The sequence below is a fragment of the Microcaecilia unicolor genome, chromosome 10 (genome assembly GCF_901765095.1).
Source record: "Microcaecilia unicolor chromosome 10, aMicUni1.1, whole genome shotgun sequence".
Lineage (NCBI taxonomy): Eukaryota > Metazoa > Chordata > Amphibia > Gymnophiona > Siphonopidae > Microcaecilia > Microcaecilia unicolor.
The window spans coordinates 23,410,585-23,434,193 of NC_044040.1; the positions used below are offsets into that span (position 1 = coordinate 23,410,585).

Sequence of the window (23,609 nt, forward strand, 5' to 3'; positions counted from 1 at the left end):
CTATTCTTTCAAATATGTATGTATAACTAATCATTGTATTAATTCATATTTTATATGGTTTTAGGATTATGGTCATACGATAATCATGTACGTTCAGTTATAATCCGCTTAACTGGAAAAATACATGCATAAATAAATAAAATGCATAGTCATTAGTGCATGAGGACGAGAATGATTCAACTTAAATATGTACTCACTAAGTATCAAGATCAATTTTAGACAAACTAAAGAACCAAAAGAAAAAAAATATCTTTATTGAGTATCTGCAGTTTGTCTTCTACTTATGTAGTTAAACTCTGGATGGGCAGTTACCCAGTGGCGTTCCAAGGGGGGCTGACACCCGGGGCGGATCGCTGATGCGCCCCGCCCCCGGGTGCAGCACTCCCCAGGAACAGCGCGACGCCCCCCTCCCCCGGGTGCACACTACTGGGGGGGGGGGGGGGGGTGCCGCGCGCCTGCCGGCTCTTCGTTTTCATGCTCCCTCTGCCCCGGAACAGGAAGTAACCTGTTCCGGGGCAAAGGGAGCATGAAAATGAAGAGCCGACAGGCGCGCGGCACCCCCCCAGCAGCGTGCACCAGGGGCGGTCCGCCCCCCCCTTGGTACGCCACTGCAGTTACCTCTAACCAATAGGAAAGCTATCTGATTCTGGCAAATGTCCCGCACTCTCACTGCTCAAACAGTCTGAGCCTGTATGGGTGGAGCCCCTGCACTCTTGCTGCTCAGTCTGACCCTGCAGGGGTGGGGTCCTGTATACTTTCTTATGCAGTCTAACCCAAGATGGACAGTGCTGTGTATCACCCCACTTTAGCAATCTCTTCCATCCCTCCCCCTATACATGTAGTTTAATACTGGATGACTGTGCTCCGTTTCCTCTTAACGCATTTTGTCTGCACCTCAGATAGGTTGTACTGCTCTGCACCCTGTCCTGTCGTGAAAGCTTTCCTCACCTCCTCGGCTTTCCTCCTTCCCTCCCATCACCTGCTTCATGAGAGATCCCAGCTTGGGTTGTCGCTTCTCAGAAGAATCTGTAGCACCACAAAAACAGCAGCTTTTGGCTTTTTTCTTACTTCAGATTTAACCCTCTTCCTCCCCCCGCCCAGTCCCAACAGAGAACAAGGGAGGAAGAGGAGGAAACAAAAAGCAGAGGAAAGGAAAAAGTTCAACCCCTTGAAGGAGGAGCATAAACAGTCTGGGCTACAGCATGAGGAAGTGTAAAAGTACTCCAGCAGCCCGGCAGATGCTGCAGGAATAGTACACGAGCACTTCATCCACCAGGCCAAATTTCTCTTAGCAACTGGTGCTCTAAACAATGTCACAAGAGTACTTTAAATCACCAGTTCCAGGCTCTCCCAGCAGGAGGTGCTGTAGGGAATGCATCACCACTAATTCCAGGCTGCACAGGTTTTCTATATCCAATAAGTACAACTTCCCCATCAGATGGCACAACAGCCCATAATAACGATGCATACGAGTTTGTAGGTGTATAAGTGTACTCTGAAACCACAAGTTTAAACATATCCCATGAGATGACACTACAAACCGTGGGAGTAATATGTGGCCATGTATCCTTAGAACCCAGGTACAAGATTGTCTTAAGTGGCACTGCAGGTGGTAGAAGTAATGTGCCCTCAGTGACCCCGAGTACGTATCTTATGATGCCACATCCTCTAATCTCAGTTGTTCAGATACTTGCCCAACATTCACAAGGGCGCCAACCTCATGCCCTGCTAGTTGACATGGGGGATGTCATCTTCATAAAAGTAGGTTTGACAGAATCTACAATCTAGTTTTCCGGTTCATAAGAAAACAGAAGCTCTGTGGCTGTCAGGGAGATGCTTCCCAAATCACCAGTATTTTATGACCCTAATCCCAGGAAGGATGACAGCAGAAAAACAAGATGAGAGGAAAAAAGCAAAACCAGAATAGGAAACGAGAGAAGGAAGTGCAATCCTTATTGCAGTGCTGAGGGTCACCAGCAGGCACAACCTACCTGAGCTGTTCATATGTGCAGACGTGAAGCCACTGAGGGTGTTCCGCCCGCTCATCTCTGCACACCGAGGCATGGAGTTAATGATGGCCTGAAGGTACTTCTCCTGCTCCAGACTGATTGAATCTGTCTGAGAAGGACCTACAAATCGAGCAAAAAGGGTATTCACAATCCACTGGTCTATTACCGAAGGACATGTTTAATTGCACTCTAACCTCTATACTGCTCTAGGCCAGATTCAGCAGTAACAAGGGAAGGAAGAAAGGACTTCTGGCAAGGTCACTACACACAGTTTTTAAAGTCAAAGCTCACAGTAGTTGGCAGGTCTTGAACTGAAAAGTAAAATATTAATGCATCTTCCATTAGCAAATTTTGCTGAGGTGCACACTGGAACTGGAGTGAGGATGGGACGAGCAGTACATACCTGGGGAGGGTGCATTCTGTGACTTGAAAAGCCCTACAACACCTTTGCCATGCATACCCCCTGACCTCAGGAGCACAGCTTTGGTGCGGGAGTTTCTCCAGCAGATGACAGGAAAGCGGTTCTGCCGGTAGCATCGTGATATCCTTTGAATGGTGTTGTCCTGAATGCTTTGAGGCACAATCAACAGTCCAGGATAACTGCAGGGGACAGAGTAAAATTATGAATCCAACACGTGCACACCCTAGATTAGCAAACACTGAATGGAGCAACAGAGAAAAATGACAAGGCACACAAGCAGGGAGTAACTATTGTTTTTGCACTATTTGGAATTTCTTGAGATAGTCTGGGACCTTGTTGTTAACAAATCTTTAGTCATTCAGCTAGGGAATGTTTCCCCAAATTCTCAACTTTAGTTATTTCATAACTACACCAGGGGCGTAGCCAGACTTCAGCGGGAGGGGGGGGGGTCCAGAGCCCGAGGTGAGGGGGCACATTTTAGCCCCCCCCCACCTGCCATTGACGCCCCTCCCCCATTGCCGCTACCACCGCCCGCCAGCCATTGTCGACCCCCCCCTCCCGCCGCCAACCCGCCTACCTTTGCTGGCGGGGGACCCCAAACCTCCCCCCCCCCCCCACGCCAGCCAAGGTCTTCCTCGCAAAAGGCTTCCTAGTCCTTCTGTTTCTGACGTCCCGCACGTTGTAGGTGCAGGACGTCAGACTCACAGAACGAAGCCTTACACCACTGAACTACACAACGAAGCCTTACGCCACTGAACTACACAACACAGCCGAAGAAAAGACTGGTGAAGGAGCACCTGGCAGCCTGCATAACCATCCACCAAACTGGAGAACTCTGTGTTCTACACACTAAGGCACTGACCCTGAGAGTTTTGTGTTTGAATACAGCCACCCACCCTGCCTCCAAATGCCAGTATTGTCAGAATACATGAGACCTACCTTGGCATATCATGACTAGCCACTAGTAGACAGTGTTCTGTACATACAAAGTCTAAGTATGAAAGCAGAATACAAGTTCTAGTCTTGTTGGTATGAATGGCAGTGCTAGGAACTGGCCAATCCGGAAGACTCCTCTGCACATAAATGTTCCCATCACTCACTATCTTCTCCGAGATCACCTCCTCATGTCACACAGACCACTCTACCTGAGAGACAGAAGTTCACATTCTCCCATGTGGAGCTCAGTTTATAGCTGCTGTGTGGTAGATTACACCACTCAAACTTTTCAGCCCTGACAAAACAAGTTTTTGTACACCAAGCTATTCACATACCATTTGCCGGGGACCTACCTCCTACAGATGGCATACATTCGGTTCACAGTTGAGATCCGAAATGGCTCATTCTTTGACCTGGTCAAGCTGTTACTGAGTGTGCCCAGTCCCATTCTTTGATAATCACGGCAACAAGCTCGTTCCACCACATGGCTTGTGGTCGTCTTTTCCACAGGTCTAATGGTACTGGAAGAGGTCAGGGTACTTCTGTCCAACTCCTCAGATACTGCAAACAGCAAAACCCAAACATAGGTTAACAGGACAACTTCTAACACACACAGCAGAGCCCAAACTCAGCAACTGTCCTGCCAATTGATCTTTGCCACATGTGACTAAATCAGAGATTAGTTGGATGGTGTGTTTTACACTGTGGACACCACTTGTATTTCTCACTCCGAAAATGGCGATCGCCATGACGGAATAATGTAAGCCACATTGAGCCTGCAAATAGGTGGGAAAATGTGGGATACAAATGCAACAAATAAATAAATAAATATTCAGGTATTAGGATAGTCTGTACTTCAGAAAATATACATCATACAAACATGACTGAGGTCATGGAATTCTACATCCAGGGAGAGAGGCATTTTGCATCCTTCAAGCTGTTACATCAGTGCAACACTTGGCTTTACATTTGAAACTATGAACTCAGAGGCTGATGTCACATGCCAAGATGGATGCCTAGTCCTCTTGCTCCAACTTCGTGGTGAGACCTGAGGAAAATCCCCCATCATCCATGCTAAAACTGGCTAAAGGATATGCGGAACAGTGTAGCTCCAGAGATGGAGTCCATAAAGAAAAGAGCAGACCTGAAAGAATGTACATATCTTGGAGCAGCCAGTCAGTGCAGGGTCTGCAAAAGGTTAACTGTGGCACCAATGAAGCCAGACTGTCAGGCCCCAAACTGGAAGACAACACATGGGACAAGCAAGAGATGTTACATCAGAAGATCCCTCCAATGTAGTAGTGAAAGCGCAAAAGCTGTCTGGGATTATTGACAGACTGATGAGCATTAAAAACAAACATGCAGGCAATTTTAGCCAAGCTGTGATCTCAAATATAGATGGCTGTTTCTGTTCAAAATAGCCACAGCAGCAAACAGTAAAATGGCAAATTGTGTACAGTTGCAAAGACTATCACAGTTGAAAAGGCTGGGACTTAAGAACCTTCCAGAGGAGCCTGTGAAGAGTGAGGAGCCCCGCTGAAGGATCATTGATAGGAGAAAGAAAAACAAGGGGGGGGGGGGAGAAAACAGCTGCAAAAGCGATCTAGTGGTCTACAGGAGGTTGCGGGTGAACAGATGATCAGTTCTAATAAGAGATACGGTTGAATGCGGGTGATTTAATGAGTTGAATAGATGGTTAGTAAGACAGGGTGTGTGAATGGGGGTCAAACAAGGATTACAGAAGTACATAAGTATTGCCACACTGGGACAGACTAAAGGGCCATTAAGTCCAGCAGCCTGTTTCCAACAGTGGCCAATCCAGGTCACAAATACCTGGCAAGATCTCCAAAAAGTTGAATACAGTTTATGCTGCTTATCCCAGAAATAAGCAGTGGACTTTCCCCAAGTCATTTTAATAATGGTCTATGGGCTTTTCCTTTAGGAAGCCGTCCAAACCTTTTTTAAGAGTGGGGGTGCAATGCCTGGGGAGTTGGATGTGCGAAATGTGTGTGCATGGACAGGGAAGGAGTCTCTTGGGCAAGAGGCATCACTTACCCTGGGTAGTTTTGGGTAATAGAATCTATAAGCAAATGTTGAGCCCCTTTATTGGGCTTATGATGAAAGTCTAGACACAGTGGAAGGCAAGACTGCATACAACAGGAAATACTCTGTTCACAGCCATCTATTTTAGCCTCGATTCACTCCAGTCAGGGAGGAGGGATTATTCTAGAGAAGGGATAAAGAGGGCTTAGGCTACAGTGGGTAATTCTTTGAGAATGGGAAGCTCCTTGTATTCAAAGAGCTTGGGGGGGGGGGGGGGGGGGGAGACTGACTAGCCTCTCCCAATATTCTCCCATACTTGAACATTAAACACCACATGTCAGGGCACAAAGTACAGGTTGAACTAAAGGATGCCCTGTGAAGTTTTGATTAAGAGGGAGATCAGGAAGGGCTGGCTAGTTCAAATTTACAAACGGTCAATACTAGTGAGCACCAGAGGATAGAATACATGTTAAAATGGGAAGAGGACTTGGGCAAGGAATTACAATTTACAACGTGGAAGGATATCTTTACAAGAACTACAAGACTAGCCATCTTGAGCAAAATAATGGAGAACGGGCACATCGTCACTATGAGGTGGTACTACACACCCCAGTGCATCTCAAGATGATATTCTCAGAGAGTGAGAAGGAATGCTAGTGGAAATGTGGCATGAAGGGTACATTTTAAACACACCTGGTAGGACTGTAAGTTCTTGAGGCAACTAGGGGGATGGGATTTGATATACTGGGTTTACATATTGTATACAGGTACTTATTTTGTACCTGGGGCAATGGAAGGATACATGACTTGCCCAGAATCACAAGGAGCTGCAGTGGGAATCAAACCCAGTTCCCCTGGTTCTCAGTCCACTGCATTATTAGGCTATTCCTCCAACTGCTTAAGAGCCCCGTGACAAGGGAGGTGGCATTATTGAATTTGGGGGTACAAGGCCTAGAGGGAGCACATAAGCTAGTGATGATGGGACTCACAGCAGCTTGGAAGGTGCAGGGCTGCCGGGGGGGAGGGGGCAGGAGGGCAAAACTCCCCAGGCCTGGGTGGCACACAGCAGGAGAGGACATCATCAGTCACAGGAAGGTAAGGGGAGTGTGCGGCGAAAGTTGGTGGGGCGGTATGGCATCGGCCCAAGTGGGGGGGGGGGGGGGGGGGGGGGGCAGCGCAATGGTCCGGTCCTGCCCTGGGCTTGGCTGGTTCTTTCAGCGGCCCTGGGATGGTGTTGGCTTTAGACTGAAGGCAGGGGGTGCCTTTACTGAAGCAGTTGCAAGGAACTGCTTTAGAACAGCACAAACTTCAGCAATTTGAAGCTATGTGGGAAAGCTACTTGAATCAGGTAGAGGGGAGGGGATAAGGACTGAGTTGAAATAGTTAAGGGTTCAGAAGCTGCTGCCATTTCTGACAGTACTGAGGACATTAAGCAATGAGGACTGGGATCTGATCAGACATTTGGGGGGGGGGTTAATACTGTAAATGATGTTCAATGTTGTCAAACTGGCCAAGAAGGAACAATCGTGAATCAGATGATTGTAATTTGTTGATGTTGCAACAAAAGAAAAAAAAATTTAAAAAAGAAGAAGTTTATATTAAAAAAACAAACAAAACAAAACCCTATGATCTTAAATGACCTGATGAAGAAATACATTAGATATATGTTCTAGGAGTCTTAGCTCTTCCCAACCTGAAATTTCATCTTCTTTATCCTCAAGTGACTGCTGGCTTCCACGGTACTCCCACTGGGGGGCTGTGTACTTTTTACGAGTCACATACTGACGACCAATTGTCTTCTTCGCATTCTTCACCAGGTTCCGGGAAAGGGTTCTACAAAGAAGAATGATGATCAGAACATAATACCTGCAGCTATCACACTCCTACCACCAGAGACAGGAGATTCATGGGCTACCATAAGCCTACTGACATCAGAGGTACACAGCCTACAGCTGTACTTCCCATTCTCCAAGCAGCAAGGCCTGTGGTTGCTCATTCCTCACCTTCCACCACCAGAGGAAAGATACAGAGCAGTAAGGACCATGGTTGACCTCCATTCAACAGAGCAACAAGACTATGACTGATTATCCCCATTGCCCTCACCCCACCTCCCAAACCTTTTGAGCAACTCCCCTTTTCTCAGCCATAAGAGGCATACAGACCACATCGTATACACTTTCCCATTGCCCTTCTGCCTCAGTTTCATTCTCATTCAATCAACATGGCCAAGAGAAAGTTAATGTTAACAATGAACAAGCATTTCTGATTAAATTAATGCAGTAAAGATAAAGCAAAGAGACAGTAGTAGACTGGAGGAATTGGGAGGGGGAGAGGATGGCACGGCACAGCAGTCTCCTGAATCCTTTCCTGCTGGATATGGTGTGTTACTAAATACACTTTTCACTGTTGCCTGTACAGTCTGAGCTAGTCCCATAACTAACTAGAAATCACAGAGGACTGATGCCCGAGATCCCCGCTCCTAAATCGAGTGAACAGGACAATATCATCTGCATTCCTGCACAGCAACAAGAATTCTCACCCAGTAACAGTGTAACAGAAGAAAAGGAACCAGACAATGAAAGGAAAGGATGGGAAGGAAAGGAGCAGGCGAGAGAGCTGAAAAGGAAGAAGATGTTGAAGGAGGAGCTATAATTTCATAAAAGGAGGAAAAACAGGAACTAGAAATAAAGGTAAAAGGAGGAAGACAGGCCAGAGGGATAATTAAAGAGAAAGTGTAGAAGGGAGCTACCACAGTTCAGTGAATGATCCTCTGGTGAGATGCTGTCATTCAGCCCCAAAGTTGACTCACTTACTCCTGGCTTCTTCTAGTCCAACACTGCCAGTGACTGTCAGTCCTAAGAACTGTTCAGAATCTCAAACCCAATTTCACAATATGAAGAGATCACCATTAAGGCAGCAGGACTAGCAAGAGTTATAAAAAAAAAAAAAAAAAAAAAAAAGGATTCACCTGGACGTTAGAGTATCATCATGATTCCACTTTTGCTATCATGACTTCATCTTGATATTTAGAACATGGATATTTTAAAAGCTCTTCAGCGTTAGGTTGCTCTCACCATTATACATCTGAATAAATCGAGGGGTTACGGGGGTGATCCTCTCCAAAACTCCAGGAAGGGAGTACAAGTGATGAATACCGATACAAGCTAAGACGAATGAACTCATGAAAACGAATCTATATGGACATTTGCTTCATTTTATGTATGTTTATTATTAACTATCTAATCTAAATTCACCAAAATTACAAAATGCAGCATGAAAAAAAAAATTATAGCCGAGTCATGGCTAATTCAGCCCATTTGGGGTTTCCAGCTTCTGGCTGTTAGAGTTCCTGACGGAAGTATATTGGGAATGAGGTAGGTGGGGGGAGAGAGGAAGGCCTCTGCAGCTCCCCGGGGCTGGACTGAAGCAAGTCTGCTGCAGCTCCACAGGTAGGCACGATTTTAAGAGGACATGAATCCATGCATCTGAGCTGGTAGGGCTGGACATTCCTGGCCATTATAAACAGGTACATCAGCTACTACTATTTGCTCACATTGCTTCTGCCTTCTTGTGTTCTACCACAAGAACTGAGAGCTCTGTTTTGAAAATATTGTGCATACTGTTTTTATGTTTGTATTTTCTTTTTCTGGTACAACCCACCATCCCTTCTGTAACCCTGAGTGATTCATTAAATAGTTCTCGTGCAGCCTGGAACCTTTCCCATAACTTCAGGTGGCTAGCATCTGCACTGTGGCCTTGAAACAATGGTCTGAAATCTCTTGACATGCTGTGATCATTTGAAATCATTCTTCTGACGCCTAGTGGAACTCTAATGGCAAGCACATACAGGCTACTGGGTTACTGCTTGGTATCAGGCATCCGGTGGTGCAGAAGCAGTTGCTGCTAACCTTCGGCATAGGGTCAAGCTTCTCTTTTTGCCACTACCTTTTTATTAAGCCAGGCAGACTTTAACCATGTCCACATGGCTCCCTGTCCACTTCCGCATACAATTCAAACTTCTCTTACTGACCTTTAAATGCATCCATTCTGCAGCTCCTCATTACCTCTCCACTCTCATCTCTCCCTACATTCCTCCCTGTGAACTCCGCTCACTGGACAAATCTCTCTTGTCGTCCCCCTTCTCCTCCACCACTAACTCCAGACTTCGTCCCTTTTCCCTCACGGCACCTTATGCCTGGAATAGACTTCCTGAGCTTGTACGTCTAGCTCCATCTCTACCTGTTTTCAAATCTATGCTGAAAACCCACATTTTCACCACTGCTTTTGGCTCCTAGCTACTACTCAATTACCTCCCCCTTCTTCCTTCTCACCCAGTACTTCCCTCGCCCTTAATTGTCTTGTCTGTCTGTATTATTTTTAGATTGTAAGCTCTATTGAGCAGGGACTGTCTCTCTATGTCAGGTGTTCAGCGCTGCGTGCGTCTGGTAGCGCTATACAAATGTTATTAATAATAATAACCATGGATTCTTAGGGCAGAAGTTCAACTTAACAAATACTTGAATAGTAATACGCACTGTAGTGCTAAAAAATATGTTTTTGCTACAGAAGACATTGACTAAGTTCCCCATTATCCTTCCGGAGCACCCTATCATAGCACACCCATTCTTTCCCATCACTGACACAAAGTTAAGTGCGTTCCCAGTGGTGCTGCAGGGTTCAAAGTTCACTTCTGCCTCCTACACTCTGTAGCCTTGGGCAAGCTGCTAGCTCCTATTGCCTCAGGTACCCACCTGGATGGATATAGTATAATCCAACACTTATCACTGTATAGCAGCTCTATAAAAATTAAAAGTAGCTTATGCTTCCTACGGTTGCTTTGATCGCTGACTTTGCTATTGGTTTTCTACATGTGTACCCCGGGGAAAAAACTGTGCGGCTCAGTGTCGCCCTAAGGAAAACAAGATTCCAACAAGTAATTACTTTGGACCATGGTGAAGTGCCTGCAGTGTTCACTACAACAGGAGCTACTGACATAATACCTGCATTTTTTTTATTTTGAGAAAAAAATACAAAGGCAAAGATATAAGAGCTAAAATGTATTAGCTAATAAAGAAAGGAAGATCTAGTATTAAAGTCAAAAGAAGAAGCAACCAAGCCAAGAAAGGGGATTTGGCATACGGGGCAATCTAGCCAGTGACACTGCTTTAACTGGCTTACTGGAATATTGCAGTGACAGAACCCAAAGCCTCGTGAACATGCAAAGTGCAAACACCGCGATCACCTGCCTCGAGAAACAGGAGTCCAAAAAGGACAAGTAAAAGCGCCCCCGCCCTGAGTGAGTGCCATCACCCCTTGCCAGGAGTTGTGAGGGAAAGGCTTGCTTACGTGGTGGAATGGCCGAGCTGCCCAAGAGAAATAACTCCCACTGCCAGGCCATGGAACATGTCGTTCACCTGCTGAGAACTGAGTTATAAACAGAAAGAGAACATGCTTAGACTTCGCTTGGGATCTGTTCTCCTCCCTGAATCTCCCCCCAAACACCGTGCTCTTCCCACTACATTCTTTCCACAAGGCAAGTCAACTCCCAGTGCTGGGCAAGGAGCTTCCACACAGGAGCTCTCCCTAATGGATGAAATCTTGCTGTTGGGCTTACAATTAGGTCAAAAATCTCTCTTTAAGAATACAAGTGTTCCTTCTGCGATATAAATAACTTTCAGAACTCTCTACAAAGAAAAACAGAGATTGGTTTGAAACTAGAATTTATATCACCATGTTCATTCTTTTTTATTTTTTCCATTAAGCAGCACATCAATCTGCACAGCAGAAATGTTTTAAGTTATTCAGACAGATCAGTGACCACCCCCCCCCCCCCTTCAAGCCTGAGGTAGAATTAGCCACACTGCTTGTGTCGTCTTATTTCAGATCCACATATAATGCTGATTTTCTATATTTGTTTAGTTCTAGACCATGGCAGCAGATAAAGACCAAGAGGTCCATCCAGCCTGCATGTTTTCCTTCCTCAGTACAAAATGACAAATCTCACTTGATTTCAGAATGTATCTTCACATCAAGCGCAATAAAACTAAGGATCCCCTGCTAATCCCATATGCTTTCTTAACTTCTGATATGGTTTTCCTCTCCGTGGGGAAGCTATTCTATACATTCACCACCTTTTCTGCAAAGAAATACTTTTGGGAATATTGCTGGAATAATGGAAAGTGGTGAAGGCGGTTAGCTTAGCAGAGTTTAAAAAGGGGTTGGACGGTTTCCTAAAGGACAAGTCCATAAACCGCTACTAAACGGACTTGGAAAACTCCAAAATTCCAGGAATAACATGTATAGAATGTTTGTACGTTTGGGAAGCTTGCCAGGTGCCCTTGGCCTGGATTGGCCGCTGTCGTGGACAGGATGCTGGGCTCGATGGACCCTTGGTCTTTTCCCAGTATGGCATTACTTATGTACTTATGTACTTGCCATAAAGAGATATTAACCACCTAAAAGAAAAAGGAACCATACAGATGGAAACTCTAATCTCTGTAAAGCACAAGAATGGTTCCTGACAGGAAGTGCTTGCAACTCCATAAGCCATCGTGCTAAGCAAAGCGATACAAAGAAAACCATATTCAGAGTAAGATCATTACCCGTTACCTTTTTAAGGGCTCAAAAGATACTAGGTCCAAGGTACAGGGAACTGGATTTAGTCCACGAAGGAACGATTGCCTGCAGTGGAGGCCTAAGGTGAGGAACTCCTTTCAGGAAATGAGCCAAATCCAGATGGGAAGCTAAAAGGCTCCCCCTAGAGCAAGTCAGCACTGAGGCCTATTTTCAAAGCACTTAACCTTCCAAAGTTCCATAGAAACCTATGGAACTTTAGAAGGCTAAGTGCTTTGAAAATATGCCTCACTGTTACCTAGACCTTTGACAAATCAACTGTAAAACCTTTCCTGTTTCCCTCCTGGCTTAAGAATTTTTCAGATACCAGATTCTTTAGAACTGAGTGTAATACAAAATGTACTAATGCGTGTGCTGCAGTTCACATTTCATATATGCCACCCACCATTCCCAACAACAAACTGAAACGGCTAAATCTATCACTACTAAAGTTGGTGTGCAGACGTCTGGCTTTTCTCCTTTTCAAAGTTCGAAAGTGATCTGGGGAGATTAACAGAGGCAAAACGGCTAGTTTTCCAGGCCCTGATATGATCTGTCTATGCTGATTTCCTTTGATATTCAGCTCTTAGGCCCGACTGTCCTCATAAACATCTCTAATGATTCTCCTTCTCCACAGAGCCAAATCAGCTGGCTGTCTACAGCTAAGATTCTCGACACTTACATTTCTATATTTAATTTCAGGAAATGAGGCAAGATTGTTTAAATGCCGATGACACTTGAGCTCTACCCCATTCTCACCCACATACATCACTGGCAGCCGAGTCCTCACACAAAGTGACCATAGCCTCGGTATTCTTTACATTTCACCTACACCATATGAAAACAAAAATGGGAAAATCCCTGTGGGAGTCAAGACAAAAACACTGAGATTGTCATCTACTAGATTGTCATCTCGGTAGAACGAGAGGACATGAAATGAGATTGAAGGGGGGCAGACTCAGGAAAGATGTCAGGAAGTATTTTTTCACGGAGAGGGTGGTAGACGCTTGGAATGCCCTCCCGCGGTAGGTGGTGGAGATGAAAACGGTAACGGAGTTCAAACATGCGTGGGATATGCATAGAGGAATCCTGTGCAGAAGGAATGGATCCTCAGAAGCTTAGCTGAAATTGGGTGGCGGAGCAGGTGGGGGGAAGAGGGGGTGGTGGTTGGGAGGCGAGGATAGGGGAGGGCAGACTTATACGGTCTGTACCAGAGCCGGTAATGGGAGGCGGGACTGGTGGTTGGGAGGCGGGAAATACTGCTGGCCAGACTTGTACGGTCTGTGCCCTGAAAAGGACAGGTACAAATTCAAGGTAAGGTATACACATAGGAGTTTGTCTTGGGCAGACTGGATGGACCATGCAGGTCTTTTTCTGCCGTCATCTACTATGTTACCATGTTACTATGTAGATTAGAAAGTTTACTGCGGGGTCTTGAATCATTCCTCCCCTTGGTCATCTCCGCTCTATTATTTTTGTCTTTACCTACAACAATATGCCAAATCCTGTCTTGAATACCTATGACTCTACTATATCATCTCCTTCCCCACTTCAAGTCACTGAAATGTCACCTCCATTGTTCCTAGTCTTTGTGTTCTTCCTTTTCTCAGCCATCCTCACTCCTGCCTTGTCCTATAGTCCTCTACGTTCTCTTCCCCAGAATGTTTCAGCATCTGCATCACCCTCTCTGCATGCTCTCACCATGGCTTTATTTACATTAATGGTAAAAATGGCAGCAATCATGTCTTCCCTAACTTCAGCTGTTTCTCCGACATTCCTATTAGAATTCCTTAGTCCACTGGCACCGGCCACCCATCACTGGGTCAAAGTGAAGGAGGAAGGGAGAAAATGCTGGGTCTATTCACCTGAATAAACTTCAGGATCTGCTTCTCAAAGTCCACCTATAAACTAGACTGTAAGCTCCATTGAGAAGGGATCGTGTATTCATACAACACTGTCTATACCCTGTATAACTATATAAATATATTTCATAGTACCACTGAAGTCCTTCTGCAAGCCATCTGACTTATGAGTAGAAAGGCCAGTTCTGAAACCTAAAAAACTGGACTGGCAGTTTTACAGAAGGAATGGATCCTCAGAAGCTTAGCTGAAATTGGGTGGCGGAGCAGTTGGGGGGAAGAGGGGGTGGTGGTTGGGAGGCGAGGATAGGGGGAGGGCAGACTTATACGGTCTGTACCAGAGCCGGTGATGGGAGGCGGGACTGGTGGTTGGGAGGCGGGAAATACTGCTGGGCAGACTTATACGGTCTGTGCCCTGAAAAGGACAGGTACAAATTCAAGGTAAGGTATACACATAGGAGTTTGTCTTGGGCAGACTGGATGGACCATGCAGGTCTTTTTCTGCCGTCATCTACTATGTTACAGGTTCCAACAGCTCTTGCCATAATCGCTATCCTTATCAAGTTCCCTGTATTCCTTTTAAAAGATGTCTACCGTCATCCTGATTCCAAGCAGGCGCAGCAAGGGTTGTGTTTGAATGCAGGTTAGTGCAAGCATGGTGGCTAAGCTGGTGTATGCGATTTCTGATATTTCCAACGGAGAACAAGCAGCGAGGTAACATTTCTGCTTTTCAGACTGGTGTGTATATGAGATGGAACAGGCTCTTTACACAGCAGAGGGCACGATAACACACACAGAGCGGTTTGAATATCAGCTAGAGCCCAGCAGACCATGGAGGTGACATGCTCAGTCCTACAGAGGGAGGAAGACAACTGCCACAACTGGAATAACCCCATGGTTTAAGCACAACGCTGAGGGGAACCTCTGAAAAAGCTTCTCTCCAAATACAGCGAACATACATTATATGACCTAAATAACCTAAACGTCCCATCCGGGTTTATGGGGATCAAAATGATTTATAAAATAAACAGGTTGAACATGGCAAAGCAGCAGCTTTAGAAAGCCACTGAACGCAGATATCGATAGTGAAATAGTTCCAGAGCAGTGCTGCACCATCCCAAACAAATATTAGTTCAATCCAGATCTGCCATACCCCCCTGCTATTCCAATACTGAGACTCAATTCTGAGCTTTCCTCTACACAAAGTTCTGTGATATTCTCTGAAGCCTTACACCTGAAACCAGCAGCGTAGCCAGACCTACCATTTTGGGCGGGCCCCGCATTAACCTGGGTGGGCTGTTCCCAACCCCACCCCTACACAGTAATTTTAAAATATTCCCCCCCCCCCCTGGCATTTTCTTCTGTCTCCCTCGGCCTACCTTGGCAGCGCTTTCTCCCTTCGCCATCCCCTCCCTCTCTTCTGATGGCCCTCCCCGTCCGCGTGGTCTGTTTATTTTTAGTCCTTGAAGCGCCGTTCTCCCTCCAGCACCGCACCGGCGATTCCGATAGCCTTTTGGCAACGTGCGTCGTCGGGGACGGGGCCTCTCAGGCGCATCCTGAGGTGGGATGCGCCTAAGGAGAAGCCCCGCCCCCGACGATGCACGCTGGCAGAAGGCTATCGGAATCGCCGGTGCGGTCCTGGAGGGAGAACGGCGCTTCAAGGACTAAAATTAAACAGACCACGCGGATGGGAGAGCCAGCAGAAGAGGCAGGAAAAGATGGCTTGGGTTGGGGCTTGTTAGGGTGGGAGCTGGGCGGGCCTGAAGGAAAAGTGGCTGGGCCTGGGCCCGTCCAGGCCCACCCGTGGCTACGCCCCTGCCTGAAACTAGAAAGAGCTAATCTCAAGGATCGGGCAGAGTCTGCTCCAACTAACCAGTGTTAGAACAGGCTCTCATCACTCTCATCCCCTCCAGGTAGTGCAGACAACATAGTATGTTATGGGATGGTTTCCTGTACCAGGTTGGCTGCTGACTACTTTGCTTTCTCGTTATTATGTAAGCCACATTGAGCCTGCAAATAGGTGGGAAAATGTGGGATACAAATGTAACAAATAATAATAATAGTCAAACAGGTTATCAGTGTACAAGCAACAGATTAAGCATGCAGAGAAGCCTTGGAAACATGATTCTGAGTGTACCACCGACTGCCCCCCCCTCCCCCCGAGAAGCACTTTTCCAAAGCTCACAAAGCAATAAAAACACCCTCAGTGCCCTGAGAGGATTGAAAATTATGGGGTTATGGCCAGAGAGACCAGTGTTTTTTTTTTTTCAGATGTTGATAAAGACAACAAATTATTTTTCCTGAGGTATGCCGGTGATACACTCAGAGTTGTACAGAGACCCGCTCAGAGCCTGGCAAGAAATGTCTAACTCTAAGAGACTAAAAGGTTCTTACTTGAGAGACGGGTTTTTCTCCTTTTGCTTCGGCTGTATGGTCTGCTTTGGTGACAGACCCATTGTGAAGGCAAAGGTGCCATGTACATGCTGTGGGTATCTGAGTTTGTGAAGGTGCTTCCGGAACACTTCTGCACTCTCTGATGCCACTTCCTCATCAAAGGCAATCTTCATCAGCTGGAATGACATGAAGCATTAGAGTGAGGGGTCCAAGAACCTCGTCAATGCACACAGAGAAAGCACAGGGACATTCCACAGTGAGACGCTGATCTCTTAGAAATCAGCATTACATACAACACACTAGGAACAGATGAAATCCATTGAAGGTTAATTATGGGAAGCGAGTGCAGTGTTCACACAACTCCTGCACTTAATGTTTCAGTAAACAGAATGGGTGAAGTTCTCAAAGGGAACATGAAGCACCCATATTCTAAAAGAGATCTGAATCAGTATCAGGCAACTACAGACCAGTGAGCCTATCATCAATACCAAGGAAATTACAATAAACCAGAAGGTAGTTATGCATGTGGTGATATCCTACCAAACTATTTCCAAAACATTAGCAACCAACTTCACACAGGAAATACAACATACAAAGTTTCCTACCTTTGCTAGGGCATAGAGAGGTCATCTGTTAAGTGTTTAAGGCCATGACTGAAAGGAATGCGCTAGGAGGTTATACCTTTTATATCAGGAACGGCTGGGACCAGACTTGTTCCAAAAACTAAATTTCTGGAAACAGCGGGTCTTCAGATAACAGACTGAAGTCCATGATTGTTTATAGATAAAAGAATTATGAAGATAAGGTGCTCTATTGCAATACTTTTCTGAGTGATTAAATAAGCAGCAGTACTGGCCATGTTTCTGCAAATGACACCCATATGCAGGGTTCACCAACCTTACCAGAAAATAGATATACTGACCCAGGCAAATAGGCAGAAAAGTGGCCAATGAGATTTAATTTGAAAACATGTAGGGACGTACAAATGGGGAATAAAGGACAGTAATTATTAATGTTAACTAGATAAAACGATCTTGGTTTAGTAGCTGAAATCCAGCAGGAAAGTCCAGATATATATGCACAAGACGGTGGCGTAGCTACAGGTGGGCCTGGGTGGGCTGGGGCCCACCCACTTAGAGCTCAGGCCCACCCAACAGTAGCACACGTTTAGCAGTAGCTGGTGGGGATTTTAAGCTCCGCTAGCTGAAGACGTCCCCCTGATGGTAACGAAAATGCTACACTCCATGATACCGGCACCTGTGTATGCTCAGTTTTCAGCGCATGCCTGCTACAGACTGCCAAGGTGGAAGCATTTTCCTGCCAGCTGAGATATATTTTTGGAGGGGAGAGAACATATGGTGCCCACCCAATTCTTGCCTAGGCCCACCCAAAATCTGTTGTCTGGCTACGCCCCTGAAGATATAATGGGAAATATTGTTACCTGTCCTGCAAGATCCTGCAGGAACCCCCTGGGAACTGTATTAGATAAAATGGAGGATACTATTGCAGGCCAGCAGATGCCCTCACCTGGAACGTGCAAGAACGTAGCTGCAGTCCCTCCTGGATGAATTGATCCAGTTGAGCCTGGACAGTGATTTTTTTCTCCTTTGTGAAAGCAGCAATAGGGAACGATCGTATCACCACCTGCTCTGCCGCTGCATTAAGATAATAAAATAAATATCAACCATAATACACTCTCCTACATGGCTCCTCCATGCATCTGAAGTGTTCACTCACTCTATTTTCCTTTCATCCATTCATAAACACAGACATCACAAGAAAACTGTGAACCCTAGAGTTTGGTTTTAACTGGATGCCAACCTGTCTGAATGAAATACGTGTGTCCAGTACTACAGGAGGCAGCACAGAGTTAGTGCTCACAAGGTCAAAGTCCCCATGCAGTAGCTATCCACACAGCCCTGCCACCTACAGTTGTTACCTAGAGGGTCCGTGGGGGTGCCCTTGAAAATGCAACGATAAGATGTTAGGAAGATGGCGCCTTCTGCTGGAAGTAACGGTGGACCCCCGATATTTCCTCCGGCAGCTTCTTCTCGACCATCTGGCATGAGGTATACTCGTAAGCCCTCCATCACACACTCCTCTCCAACCAACAAACTGGGCCGCAGCAGTTTTGGCTGTGAAAAAGGAAAAGTGAGACCAGGAAACAAGTGAAAACGAAGAAAAGATCAGATAGTGATATACTATGCACACCTCCCTTTTTGTAATCATCTGTGCTTTTCTTATGCTATCTTGAATTCAGATACAAGGACGGAATTTGAGACAACACAGGACAAGCAGAGAGGATCTGTGAAGGAGAGGAAGGAATTACAGTGCTAAGCAGGTGGTATGGAGGGGCAGACTAGATGGAACTTATGTCAGATAAAGATCATATAGTATGTTTCTACGTAATAGCCCGCTTCTCAGCTTGGCTAACAAAGAACCCCTTCCTGCCCTTAAATATTCAGGATCTAATGGTAGACTTCTGAAGGAGAGGTGTTCATTACCTTTTGAATAGGAGGGAGCCTCTTGCTTTCTCTATGCACAGCATCCAGCGTTTCTATGTGCATCTGCACAATGTCTGCAAAAACCAGAGTCAATGCACATGTTATTGAGAGATGAGGGAGGAGAAACAAACACCCCTACTACAGTATGCCAGGGGTGTAGCCAGACCTCACGGTGGGAAGGGGCACATTTTAGTCTGCCGCCCCCCTGCCTCGTCTCCCCATCTTGCTGCTCCCCCCCCCGCCCTTCCGCACCCCACAGCAGCAAATACCTTCGCTGGCAAGGGTCCCCGGTGGCGCCACCACGTTCCAGGACAAGTGGGTAGTTATGTCCATCGACCAGAAGGTGGAGATAGAGAATACAGAACTGAGCACCACTACATAGCTCCCTGCTAGCAGCTCAGCTCCTCAGTATCCGTCCTCAAGCAAGGAAGAAAACACACCCAATCAGGAGTATGGTCAGCAATCAACATATCCAGCCCCAAGAACCATTCAAAGATAAGGTCCCTGGAAAACAGAATACGAAGACAGTACATAGAGCCACCAACAAAGGCGTCGCACCACGGGAGGGCTCCTGGAATAGTGTGAAGAACTAATGGAAAGAAATTATCAGGTAAGACCCAATTTCTCCTTCCATTACGTTCATTCCCACTATTCCAGGACAAGTGGGATGTTCAAAAGCTATCCCTACGAGGGTGGGAAGCCGAATCTACCATACACAGAACCGACGCCCCAAATGTAGCTGAGCACTGCCTGAGCGGCACCAGCCATTCTACCATACTTACTGAAGGTATGCAGCGAAGCATACGCTGCTGACCTACAGATAGCCATCAGAGAAGACAACAAAGTCTCCACCCAAGACGTAGCCACACGTCCAGGAGAGAGAGCCTTCAACCTGAGAAGCGCCGCCCAGGATAGCCTAGGGCAACATGAGATCCCCCTGCTGTTTACCAAACAGCCCAATAGGACCAAACGAATGGCGAAAAACATCGGGAACCGGGAATTGCAAGAACGCCCTAAGACCAGAAGCTTCCAAAAAACAGACCGCTGACTACAGAAAAAGAAAGACCAACAAACACTAAGGCAAGAAGTATGGTACTGCCCCAAGTAAGACCCCTGCCTCCGAAAAACGGATAAAGGGACCTTCCAAGAGAGAAAGACACTGAAGTTGCAAGAAGCAACAGGTTGACAGAAACACCTCAAAGAACACCGTGGACAAAGAGACAACTAGACAGGTGCTTTAGCAAACTAAGCCATGGTGCCATAGAACGAGGGCCACCTATCAACAGACTCAAATGGGGAGTGCTGAAGCACCTGAAGGACCAGAAAAAGAACTCAGTCCAGAAGGAGCAGCTAAAGAAGACTCCTGCAAGCAGCCCTGAAAGCAAGCCAGGACCCCCACTGGACCTACAGCACTAGCCCCATGAATTTCCCTCCTGCCAAAAATCCAGAAAGTGGCCCAGAGAGGACGCAACAGCGACCCAAAACCTCACAGCACGCCAGACTTAGAAACACACTCTGGCAAATGCCGATGAAAGCAAATGCCACTGAAAGCAAATAACCTTTCTTCCGCAGCCGAGCCCTCTCCAGGGCCAGGCCGCAGGACCAAAGGAAAGGGGGGAGGGAACCTCCATAGCCACTAGGCCCCGACAGAAAGACCTCGACACTGAAGGAATCACAATGGCTTCCTAACCAGCAACCTCATGAGATCTGCATACCATGGAAGCCATGGCCAGGCTGGAGACCAGGATCACCCTGCCCCAAAGGTCTGCCACTCTCCCCACAGCCGGCCTAAAATCGGCATGGGGGAAGGCATATGGAGGTCTCTCGCTCAGATACAACCATCGCAGGGCAAATAGATCCCTAGAGTCCTATGCCCGGCGGTGGCTGAAGCACCGAGGAACCTAGACATAGGACTAGGCCACCAGCTGAAAACGGCTCAACCAACCGCTCCCTCTGCTGGAAACCAGAGCGTACCGACTAAGCAAGTCTGTCTCCATATTGACGGACCCTGCAAACCAGCCGAAGGTACAAACAAAGTCTCACTGCCCCGTCCATTAACAAGCTGGACTCCCCCGCCAGCAGACTGCTAGGAGTCCCCCCCGCGAGGCAAAAAAAGGTAACCGCTGCAGGCATGACCAAAAGGCCCAAACGGCGGCATTCCCAACAGTGGGACAAAGGCCTCCAGAGCTCGGCTCACTGCACACAGCTCCAGAAGACAGAGGACCAATGCCCTCCTTGGAGACCAAGAGCCCTGCACCAAGGAACCCCAGCAAAGGTTACTCCCCGGCCCGAGAAGCTGGTATCCAAAGACACCACCTCCCAAAGCAGGCTCGAGGAGGACCTTCCCAGGGTCAACGGCTGGGGAAGCAGAAACCCCCTCATACACTGACAGCAAAAGAGCCAGATGCCACCGCCCTCTGAAACCTGAGACCAATGGCTGAGCAGGGCCCCCTAATGCGGCCACATGAGAGAAGAAGGAACCCCTTCCATGGCCGCTGCCATAGATCTAAGGACCTGCACGAAATACCAGGCCTGTGGCTGGTGACAAAGTAGGAGCGAGAAACTCGGTAGCTAACTTAAAGCGTTGTCCCTCTGAAGAAACACTCAAGCTCATCGGGAATAAAAGTTGGCGCGCTGGCGCCAGCCTGCTCCTGTTGAAATTAAACACCTAACCCAGACAAAAAAACTGGTCGTGAACCAGTGCTGAAGGGGTCTCTACTCAGGCTAGGCAAGAAGAGACCTGGAGTCATCCAGGTACAGGAGAACACAAAAACCTGTGTCTCTGCAGAAAGACCGCCACTATGAGCATGACCTCAAAAAGAACGTAGAACACTCCAGGGGGGAAAGCACGACAGGGACCCAACACCACCAGGTATGTCTAACCACTATGCTCGACTGGGAACCAGTTGACCAACTGGACCAGGAGCAAGGCCTCAGAACCAGAGGAAGTCTGTTCATCCACCTGCTGGAGATAGAAAATACTGAAGAGCTGAGCTGCTAGCAGTGAGCTATGTAGTGGTGCTCAGTTCTGTATCTCCACCTGCTGGTCGATGGACATAACTACCCACTTGTCTTGGAATAGTGGGAATCAACGTAATGGACAAACTCATTAAGCTTGTGCTCTGTTTGACAGGACAGAACTTTTGACCATTGTCTAGGTTTTAGAGATGGGGAATAGATTACTGTCAATCTTTATTACCACAGCTCTCCTGCTATTATGCTGAAAACACCTGCTGCAAAATACAGCTGCAAAACTTATGAAAGGGAAATTTATAGAGCATTTTTCACACCTGTATGCCCAGTATATATGCGTAAAATGCCCCTCAAACACAAATACTTGATATGGCAAATAGGCAGGTACTTGTACCTAACCCATATATGTAAGCATGTTCATGGGAGGATAAGTACATGCACAGATTATAAAATACATACCTACATGCTAACTTCAGCTGAGCTAATGCAAACGTGTGTGGCCACATTTTAGTCATGATTTTGACCTATTTTGTGTTGGTATTTTATAAAATAAGCTTAAAATAGGTGCCCACTTAGCCTTCCAACCTAGGTGATCTGGTATAAAATTACACTTGAGGATAAAGAGGGGGTGGGGAGAGAAAAAAAAAAGTTTTCACAGACTATGTAACTACCACTCTTTGGGTATTACCCTTGCTTCTGCTGAGAAGAGAATTCAGCTTAAGATGCCCTCCATCACTTTTGCATGTCTTTGCTGAGTTATTCAAAATATTTGTCAATTTTACTCTGTCATTATGAGCCATGAAGGCTATTAAGATCCTCTCCGCAAGTTTCGTTTAAGCACCATCTAACCCGGTTATGAAATTTGTGATCCCAAAACAATATGCTTTTTCCTGTTTTGCACCTGCACTGTGGAACTTTATTCCACAAGAGGCCTGCTCAGTTATCTTACATTTCACAAGATGACCAAGAAACAATTGTGTAAGGTCAGGGAGGAACACAGGCACTGATTATTAGAACTGCTTTGAAGCATGCCCTTCCATTCAAAGATAGCAAAACAGCTGCAGAAAATAAAAATATGAACTATCTGGAGCTAGATTTAGACTGATAAAAAGGAAGGCTTCCAAACCTCCTATTATTTTGGGGCTCTATAGCTATTTGTTATCTTGATCTATTTGTAAGGTGGGTATTTATAATTGTGTGCATTTACGTTGATGAACAGAATGGTTGGCAATGTGTTTTGGAAAAATAAAAGCAGGCAAGAAGTACCTGGAATCATGGTATGCAGCATCTTCAGGTGCTCATTTGTGACCCCACTTTCTGTACACACTTTATCCACAAACCGATTAATGAAGCGTATTACCGAGTTTGCCACATCTGAGCTCTCTGCGTCCTCAAAGCCACTCTCTGTGTCGTAGCTCTCTGCCATGCTGCCTGTGACACTGCAGGAGGACAGAGAGGAAAGGAAATGTGCCATGTGAGCTTTTCCCAGGTGTCAGGAGCCTTCTCCTTACCTGCAGTTTCTCTGTCATCAATATTTACTCACTATGTCCTTCTGTATCAGGAACAGAAGGGCACACGCTACAGGAGGAGTGGCCTAGTGGTTAGGGTGGTGGACTTTGGTCCTGGGGAACTAAGGAACTGAGTTCGATTCCCACTTCAGGCACAGGCAGCTCCTTGTGACTCTGGGCAAGTCACTTAACCCTCCATTGCCCCATGTAAGCTGCATTGAGCCTGCCATGAGTGGGAAAGCGCGGGAAACAAATGTAACAAAAATAAAATAGATACTATTGGAGATTCTACATAGAATGTTGCTACTATTGGAGATTCTACATGGAATGTTGCTATTCCACTAGCAACA

General features: G+C 46.4%; 1 protein-coding gene across 6 annotated transcripts in view; it reads right to left on the reverse strand.

Annotated features, from left to right (window-relative positions):
• SBF1 (SET binding factor 1) overlaps positions 1-23,609 on the reverse strand; it is a 186,186-nt gene that overhangs the window by 42,204 nt on the left and 120,373 nt on the right. For 2 of the 6 annotated variants that reach the window (XM_030217003.1, XM_030217000.1), the window contains exons 20-30: positions 23,018-23,190; positions 18,779-18,852; positions 18,214-18,409; positions 17,802-17,929; positions 16,275-16,450; positions 10,756-10,833; positions 7,103-7,242; positions 3,720-3,927; positions 2,413-2,609; positions 1,992-2,129; positions 949-1,026 (exon numbers count right to left, since the gene is read on the reverse strand). In XM_030217003.1, coding sequence (XP_030072863.1) covers positions 949-1,026; positions 1,992-2,129; positions 2,413-2,609; positions 3,720-3,927; positions 7,103-7,242; positions 10,756-10,833; positions 16,275-16,450; positions 17,802-17,929; positions 18,214-18,409; positions 18,779-18,852; positions 23,018-23,190 — 1,586 coding nt within the window. The remainder of the gene's footprint in view (positions 1-948; positions 1,027-1,991; positions 2,130-2,412; positions 2,610-3,719; positions 3,928-7,102; positions 7,243-10,755; positions 10,834-16,274; positions 16,451-17,801; positions 17,930-18,213; positions 18,410-18,778; positions 18,853-23,017; positions 23,191-23,609) is intronic. The other 4 variants (XM_030217006.1, XM_030217002.1, XM_030217004.1 and 1 more) reach the window with 3 other exon arrangements.